This window comes from Acanthisitta chloris, unplaced genomic scaffold, assembly GCF_000695815.1.
Source record: "Acanthisitta chloris isolate BGI_N310 unplaced genomic scaffold, ASM69581v1 scaffold7199, whole genome shotgun sequence".
NCBI classification, from domain to species: domain Eukaryota; kingdom Metazoa; phylum Chordata; class Aves; order Passeriformes; family Acanthisittidae; genus Acanthisitta; species Acanthisitta chloris.
In genome coordinates this window covers 6,756-15,484 of record NW_008692990.1, presented here as the reverse complement: position 1 = coordinate 15,484, position 8,729 = coordinate 6,756, and the positions used below count along the sequence as shown (strand labels likewise).

The window sequence follows — 8,729 nt, the reverse complement described above, 5'->3', positions numbered from 1 at the left end:
AAAACACCCCGAATTTATGTGGAGGTGGAATTCTGTCTCAGTTCAGTAGGAACCTTGGCTTCAAGCCGCCAGGAGCATCTGTGTTGACTGCAGCTACTGTCCAGGTGAGATATCCAAAGGAGCTGAGCTATAAAAACAGGGAGGACATGGGATGGAGAGAAGGGATTGAGCACATGGGTTTGGTCGTTTTTCAAGAAATACTTAAAAAAAGTGTGTCCCTTCCAGCTGTCCCTTCACCTGAACTTCCAGCTTGGCAGGGGAGGGATGAGAGGGCTCAACTTAGAAACTGGGGCGGGAAGAAACAATCCCTAATCCTCCCTGATGTGTTAAAAGCTTCCCACAAAGTCCTGCGAGGGATGCAGTGCAGCACCTGCTCTTGTCGTTGCTGGGTGGGAGGTGGGAAAGGAAGGAGGGACAGGAGCTCGTCCAAGGTCACCTTGCTTTCTGCTCCCCCTCTCTGCCTCTCTTCCATGGGGTATTTCCTGGCGAAACACTGAAAATACCCTATTTATTATATAAAAAAGAAGGAGGAATTCCTGGGTAACAGGACTAAAAAGTGATATGACTGAATTCAGAACAATTAATTAAAAACTTGGGAAAAATCCAAAATAAGCCACGTTGTTCCGGTGTGAACTGCCCCGACGAGGCTCCGGTGCCTGTTTTCCTCTGGGAGCTCCGAGGACCTGCTGGTTTTTGCAGGGTCTGTGGTGTCGGCATCATAACTCCCTGAAAGTCCGTTCCCTTTTCCAAAGGGCTTCATCCCACGAGGAGCAGTTCCTCCTCCTCCTCCCCACAGGCTTCCAAGGAAGGAGGGCAGCGGGGACGTGGCAGTGGGCTCTGTCGTGAGGAGACTTCCAGGTACCCAAGGCTCAGCTCAGGCTTAGCGCTAATGCAGGTGTATCCCGACATTCCAGCTTCCAAGTTTTTGTCCAGATTACTTCAAAATTTAAAATAAAAACAACTCAGCAACAGGGGCTGGAGGTTCATCAGACACCACAGAGCACAGAACAACCCGCTGCCATCATGGCCATGTCGGTGTTGCTTCACTGGGGAGAAAAGAGGAGATAATGAGGAGGGGTTTGTCTTCCTCTAAGGAAGAACAGCCTGATCATTCCCTGAAATTATTCACCCTGGCAGGAGAGTGGAGGGAAGTGCTGAGTTCAGGTTTACACCCAGTCCCATCTGACATTAAAACTGGAGGGACTGGGGACAGCAAGATGAGCCCAGTGACTGTCACATCCTGGTTTACCTCTGCCATCAGACCCACTCCAGGCCCTCAGGGAAGAGGAATTCCCCTGCTTTTTATCCAAGTCCAGGTGTTCTGGGCAGCAGATTATCACTAAGAGCCCAAAAGGTGCCCAAGCACAAGGCAGGCTGAACTTCTGCACAGGGTGAAAAACTGCTCCTGCTCTGCTCCACTCCCACATCCCAAGTTCTATGTTCCTAGTGGACCACACAACCCCCAAAATTCCCTATCCACCTCCCAAACTCCTCTTTTTCCTCCAGACCAGGGCAATACTTACAAAGCTTATCTCTGTCTCCTGCAGGTCTTCAAGCTGCTCTCTCAGCTCCATGGAGTGCTCAGGGAGGGAAGGGCCCGGGGAGCCACTGGGGAAACAGAAGGGGGAGACCTGTAAAGCAGTTTTTAGAGGTCAATAAATCACACCTCCAGAGCCCTGCTGTTCCCAGCCAAAGGAACATCCCACCATGGCATTCCTTAGGCAGGTTTCATGTGGAGGCACCCGGAACACCACCTAAAAACTCCTCCCTCCTAATCTGCTGTGACTTCAGGCACTAAAAGCACGAGATTCTGTCCAGCCAAGCACCAGCACCTCCTTCCAAAAGTATTCAATAGCTCATCCACCACAAAATAGCCCTGAGTGAACAGTTCAGGGACAAAGGAACCATGAACCACCAAGCTCAGCCTTTCCAGAGGCACCTGTGTTTGGAAAAGCCCCTGAGAAACCTTTTATGCACCTTTTTTGCTCAGAAGGCGAGCTACAGCCTGACAGCAGGATACACCACATGAGCACCTGATGGGATGCACGACCAAAGAGTTTATGTGTGTTAGTTACAACACACATAACGCTTGCGTTTGTCTTAATTAGCACAAAGCAGCGCTGCCCAATGACTCATAAAATCATTCAGGTCTGAAAAGGCCCTTGAGATCGAGCTCAACATGACCAAATCCACAACTAAATGAGTGTTAAAGAGAAGCAGCAGAGTTGCCATTGCTCTCCAATGGCTGGATCCCCCTCAGAACCCCTTCCCACAGGATAATGTCAGCAGCTCCCACCCCCAGTGGCACATGGGCATGTTCAAGTGTCCCCAAGGCCAGGACACTTCTGTCAGAGCTGGGCTGAGGTCCAGGGGAGCCCCAACCTCACCACGGCACCCACACGGTACCACTCACACCACAGCTCCTGGACAAAGATGTGCACAGGTGAACGAGGCATGTGATGGGCCAGGTCCTGCCCTCCCACTGTGCCCACCCCAGAAGGACAGAAACTCTGGGTGGAGATCACCAGATCATCAGATTTTGGGTGAGATCACTCCCCTTTGCACATTTCTACAGAGTTTAGATGACACCTCACCAAAAGGCAGCAAACACCAGCCAGACTGGCTGAGAGGAAATAAGACCTTTTTTAATCAAGCCACCAAATTATGCTGTTATAAATCAACAATCCCCAAAGCACTTTCATGCTTTTAGGGGTTTGATGAGCTTTAAGGATCCACCAAGGTAACAAAGGTGGATTTAAGCCTCCAACAACAGGTCTGCAGTAGAGAGCTCGGATCCCACAGCCCTGCACTGGAAAACAGTGAGTGCCCACAGGGGTGATCTGCCCCACAGGAGTGATCCCCTCCACAGGTGTACCCTGCCCCACTAGGTTTGTGGGGCAAGCATGGCTCTGGTTCTGCCCCAGGGAACCCCCTGGGACTCAACCTATAGGTACAGCAGGCTTGGCCTTACCTACCAGCACCTGTGCTGTCACCTGGAAGGTGCTCAGCACCACAGGACACTATCCTGGTGTGTTTTACCTCTAAGCCTCAGCAGACAGGTGGGTTCAGGCCTGCTGAGCCCTGGCACAGCTCTACTACTGTCTGCACAGAACCTTTGTCACCACTGGCCAGCACAAGCGTGGGGCCAAATCCAGGTGAAGCCTCACTGAACACACCCTACAGACAGGCACAGGTTTCAGGTAAGGGCGGGTTCCTCCCCTCACCTAGGCAGGAAGATGCCAGGAGTTGTTCTGGGTGCTGAGCTGTCAGCTTTATGCACTTGCACTCCCACTGACCTACGTGAAGTGAAGCAGAGAGACCCACAAGTGAGTGATGAAAAGGAATACCTGAGGCATGCTGAGGTACTGGAAAGGAGCAGCTCTGGTTTAGGATCCCTACCAAGAAATTTCCATATTTTACAGAAGGACCACCAAGAGATGTAATTAAATCTCCTGCAGCTCAGGAGATGAGCAAGAGCTTCCATCAGTGGGTCAGGAGTGGGGAATGTGATTTCCCATCACTTCCAGGTGAGAAGTTAACACCTTAGAACAACTTCGGTGAAAGGGATGGTCCTGTGACCACAGCTCCTCCTCATGCCTGCCAGTCTGACCACTCCAGCAAGAAATGAGACATTCCACAGCAGCCACCAGCTCCCTCAGGGCTCTCCATGCATTTCCAAGACACTTGGGACCACACACTGCACACACCTGCAGCCTCCTTTCTCAAGGAGTTGTGGGAGCTCAATGCTAAGCCATCACTAAGCTGCAGGAGAGCTCAACCCTCTGAAAAGAGCAACAGGAAGGTCATCTTCAGCATCACCTGTCACCACATTGATGCACACACATTTTAGTACCAACCTTTTCACCAATCAGAACAAGGACCACAACTCCAGAGCAAATGAAATTAAAACCACCACACACAAGGAACTAGAAGCCCCTGAGGACCCCCACGCAGCCCAAGCAGAAGATGCAAGATAGTGTTACTCGTAAGGGACACGCAGAGATAGGACACAATGCTCCCCCTTGCACATGCTTGAACCCCCAGCACTGAACTTGCTCCACAATGCACAAATCTCTCAAACAGGTCATTCTGCCCCCATGCCACCTCCAAGAACATCCACAGAGTAGCACACCAAGGCCTTGGGAAGGAGCCAGGAACCTACCCTGCACCCCACCACCTCAAGACTCACCTGTTTGCAGGAGAGTTGAGGCCTCCACTGCCCAGGGAGGATGTGGACAGGGTTGTGGCGATGGAGTCGCTGTTGGCTTCATCCACGGGCAATGTCCTGGGCAGGAGATCTGGGCGACCAAGGTGGGAACCTGAGTCAAACACAGACTGTTCCACCACCAGCACAGTACGTGGGCTCATGTGGCATGAGCTCCCAAACTGCCAGGGCTTGGGATCTGTGGTGGATCCCACCCAGGAAACCTGAGCACTGAAGAACCTGCAGGTTCCAATCTAAGCCTCCACAGGACTCTGGGCCCAGCTTCTCTCCTGGCACAAACCCCATGGGAACAGGATTCTGGGAAGAGCCATGACACAAGGGACTGCCACACAGCCTCAGCCCACAAGGGCCACGCTAGATACCTGGACGAGGCTGGAATATCCCAGGGGATCTCACAACTTGGTCTCACCCCAACTGTTTTTTACTGAAACATGAGGTTTAGCATCCATTTGCTGCCACAGAACACTTGAAAACATCCAAGCCTTTAGAGGGCTCCCTGCTCCTCTTGGCTTTCTTTTGGGGCTGTCAAAAATGATTTTTTGGCCTCATCTGTTTTTTTGCTCCCACAATTCCAAAACCCAGCCCCTACCCAGCAAGACCATGAACCAACTTGGAGGTGTCTCGCCAAGCTGAGGAGGCAGAAAACTCCAATTGGATAGAAAGATGGAAAATAGAGAGTTTTTTCTATTTTCTTAGCCTAGGCACCAACCTTGCTCTACATCTGCCTCTGTGGTTACTTGTGCTTTTGCTTCACAGGACATGTGGACCTGGGAAGGAACTCCTCCCTGGCAGCTCCGCCGTGGAACCACCGGGCCACTCCGGCTCTTCTTGGAAGGGGATGGCTTTACTGTAAGAAAAAAAGCACTTCTCTAACTTATTCAAAGAATAAAAGGACTTTACAGTGACAGAGCACAAGAGCTGTGCTGAGAGAACAAGGGTGAAACAGCTCCTTCAGGGTCACAGATGTGAGGAAAGAGCAATCTAGAAGGAAGAGGTAACATGGCTTCCTAAATTCTTGCATGCTGTTGTCCACCTTCCCAACCCACAGCAGGGAAAAGCCAGAAACCACAGGAATTCCAAGGATTCAGCAGTCCAGAGGGACTCACATGGGATTTTCTTGAACGCTGTGTTGCACATGAAGCGCTGGAACCTCTCAGCATAGAAACTGGGTCTGTGCACTGAGACTGTGTCCTGAAGGTCCAAACGGACAGATATTAACATGTAAATCTCAAAAACATTGCGCATAAGTTAATAAAAACACTAGTTTTGAGAGAAATATTTATATATGTAAGAGGGCAAGCACACACATGCCTTGGAAAACCAGGATCCTGTGCCCAGAAGGAACAAGGACACTAGGAACAGTTTGAAGAGACACTGGGATTATTGTTAAACAAGTTTAAAAGTGTTATTTTTTTCCTTATAAAAGGGCTATTTTCCTTCTTACCCCATCATGGACAAGGGCTTTCCAGGAATGCTCCAGCTTCTTGACAAACCTGACAAAGAATTAAGGACAATTTTCACTCCAGGTTTCTACTGTCTGGATTCACCTGGCTCCCAGCCACTGTGGCAAGAACATTCCAGACTACTTGGGCTTCGGATTCTCTTTGTTGTCCCATTTTTCGAGGACTATTCCAAAATTTGTTCTCCCCATGAGAGAGTTTCACAGGCATAATTCCCAAAGGGCAGTGAATTTGCAATGACACTGAACAGAGGTTTTACCTCTGCACACTGCATTTTAATAAAACCAGAAGAAATTAGAAGTTTTACACCTATTTTTCATTTATTTTAGAAGTGGTTATGGCCATTTTAAGCCACCACTTGTTTCTCCATTGCCACTTCCTGCACTGAGCCTGTGTACAACCACCTCAGCACCAAAACCAGTTTTAAGTATGAATCTGTTCTGTGAACATGAGCATCTGTTCTGCTCATGAACATGAGCAACGTTATGGCCATTTTAAGCCACCACTTGTTTCTCCATTGCCACTTCCTGCACTGAGCCTGTGTACAACCACCTCAGCACCAAAACCAGTTTTAAGTATGAATCTGTTCTGTGAACATGAAATAAATACAGCAACACCTAGAAATTGATCCCCAAATAGAAAGTGGTAAATAAAATAAAAAATAATAATTGTTTATGTGTGTCTCGACTATTTTTGAGAGTCAAACTAGAGAAAACCCAGGGCAGACCACGGTCTAAAGTCACCTTCACCCTCAGGTGATCCACAGGGGTTATTAATTACCTGTAGGACTGCAAGACATCGATGATGCCGACATAGAGCAGTAGCCTCTCCCCCTTTGCATTCCGGGCCGGAATTCCTCCCATCCTAGGAGAGGACAGGGCACAAAGTGAAACAGGATGTTCACAGAATCATGGAATGGTTTGGGTTAGAAAAGAACCTTCAAAGACCACCTGGTTCCACCCCCCGCCATGGGCAAGGTCACCCCCCACTAGACCAGGTTGCTCCAAGCCCTCACCCTGCCCTTGAGCACTTCCAGGGAGGGGAAATCCACTCTCTCCTTGTGGTATTTTACTGGGAAGAGCACCACAGACTTACTGGTCATCTGTTTCGATGGTGCCACCTCTCCGGGCCTCCCCTTGGATGGACTCCATGGCTGTGGAGTACAGAGCTTTCTGGGCTGCAGGGCGCCGCGTATCCATCTGGGACGTGCCGTCTGCCATCACATGTTCCCTCTGCGCCAGGTCCATGTTATGGATGGCAACGAGCAAACTGTAATCCATGATTTTAAAGCTCTGCAGAACCTGGGAAGTCAACAAAGGCTCTGTGAGCACTGCAAGACCAGTGAAACTGTCAGGCAGACACTTTCAGAAGAGCTGTCAGCATTTTTGCCGGGAGCCCCGAGCCGATCAGGATGGCTGTTAATCCATGGCTTGAGCAGAGTCAGCTCATCCACACAGAGTCAGGGGAAAGCCACTGGCGTTATTCCACTGCAGCCTGGCACCCAAGCCAAGGGAGAACACTGACTTTTGACCAATTCTGACCCAATTTGAGCCCAGACTCAGTCAAGCAACCCACCCCCCTCCGAGATTCCAATTAAACCCTTGGCAGCACTGGGTTTCATTCAGGTTGGAAGCATTGAAGAAACTGGGGCTGTCATCCTGCTTCTTGTCCACACCACCCTCAAAAACCCCAGGTTCTCTAAGTCAATACACAAGGGTGGACCTGCCACCTGCTTTTCATGGAAAAGGCTCAAAAATCCTAGAATCATAATATGTTAAGGAGTTGGAATGGAGCTTATAGATCATCCAGCTCCAACCCCTGCCCTAGGCAGGGACACCTCCCACCAGACCAGGTTGCTCAAGGCCTCATCCAACATGGCTTTGAACACTGCCAGGGTTGGGGCAGCCACAACCTCCCCAGGCAACCTCTGCCAGTGTCTCACCACCCTCACAGGAAAAAACGTTTTCCTAATATCTAATCTAAATCTCCTCTTTCCATTTATACCCATTACTCCTTGTCCTATCACTAGCTGCGTGGGAGAAGAGACTGACCCCCATCTGGCTACAGCCTTCTTGCAGGTAGTTGTAGAGAGTGATAAGGTCACCCCTGATCCTCCCCTCCTCCAGGCTAAATAACCCTGAGTTCCGTCAGTGTCACCTCGTAGGACTTTCTCCACCTGTCTTTATAGGGTAGGTGCTCCAGCCCTCTTATCAACTTTGTGGCCCCCTCTGGACAAAAGAACCAATCACACCACCCCTCCTTCACCCTTTCACTCACCAAACAGTCCCTCTGCAATGTTTTGCACAGAGCATTGTACATGTCAGAGTCCAAGAAGAGCCCATCAGGGATATCCTGCATAAAATCCAAGTCCTTGTAGGTTGGAAAGACCTTCTCCCTCTCCTTCAGGGAGGCTCTGCGTTTGTAGGTAGAGCCTTTGAGGTCGTATTTCAGGTGCATCTTGACAGAGCGTGGCAGGAGGTTGTTCATGACCACAATTCGGATGTTCTTCCCACCAGCCTGGACGCAGTACAGCCCATAAAACTTGGGCAGCAGTGTTCGGGGGTTTTGGTTCAGATTCTAAAACAAGAAAGACACAGAAACCCCATTTAAGCCATTCTGGTTATCCAGAATTCCTGGTGAAATGGAGCTGTCACACCTGGACACCTTCCTCAGCTTGCACAGAAATCCTCACATAAGGGACTCATAGAAGCTGCGGCTGCCCCATCCCTGGAAGCATCCAAGGCCAGGTTGGACAGGGCTTAGAGGAATCTAGTCTAGTGGAAGGTATCCCTAGCCATGGCAGTTGGGTGGAACTGGATGAGCTTTAATCCTTCCCACCCCAACCACTCCATGACTCACCATGTAGTAGCCAGGCAGCAGCTTCTGTAGGAACTCAGCCTCTTTGTGCTGAACTGTTTTGATGATGAACTCGTCGTCACCAGACACGTAGAAGAGGGACCCACTGGCCCCTGAGTTTGAAAGTTCAATGAGGGGCTCATTGCAGAGCGAGTACTGAGGAGGACAAGGCGAGAAACACAGAGGTG

At 50.1% G+C, this 8,729-nt stretch overlaps 1 protein-coding gene across 1 annotated transcript in view; it reads right to left on the bottom strand.

Annotated features, from left to right (window-relative positions):
• Positions 1 to 1,523: 1,523 nt before the first annotated feature.
• The window catches only part of PIP5K1A (phosphatidylinositol-4-phosphate 5-kinase, type I, alpha), a gene marked incomplete at both ends in the record, with an annotated part of 10,360 nt that continues 3,154 nt past the window's right edge, over positions 1,524 to 8,729 (bottom strand). Inside the window, 10 exons of the mRNA XM_009082887.1 lie at positions 1,524 to 1,608; positions 3,225 to 3,296; positions 4,190 to 4,319; positions 4,935 to 5,072; positions 5,332 to 5,416; positions 5,670 to 5,718; positions 6,466 to 6,549; positions 6,781 to 6,986; positions 7,963 to 8,262; positions 8,545 to 8,697. Coding sequence (XP_009081135.1) covers positions 1,524 to 1,608; positions 3,225 to 3,296; positions 4,190 to 4,319; positions 4,935 to 5,072; positions 5,332 to 5,416; positions 5,670 to 5,718; positions 6,466 to 6,549; positions 6,781 to 6,986; positions 7,963 to 8,262; positions 8,545 to 8,697 — 1,302 coding nt within the window. The remainder of the gene's footprint in view (positions 1,609 to 3,224; positions 3,297 to 4,189; positions 4,320 to 4,934; positions 5,073 to 5,331; positions 5,417 to 5,669; positions 5,719 to 6,465; positions 6,550 to 6,780; positions 6,987 to 7,962; positions 8,263 to 8,544; positions 8,698 to 8,729) is intronic.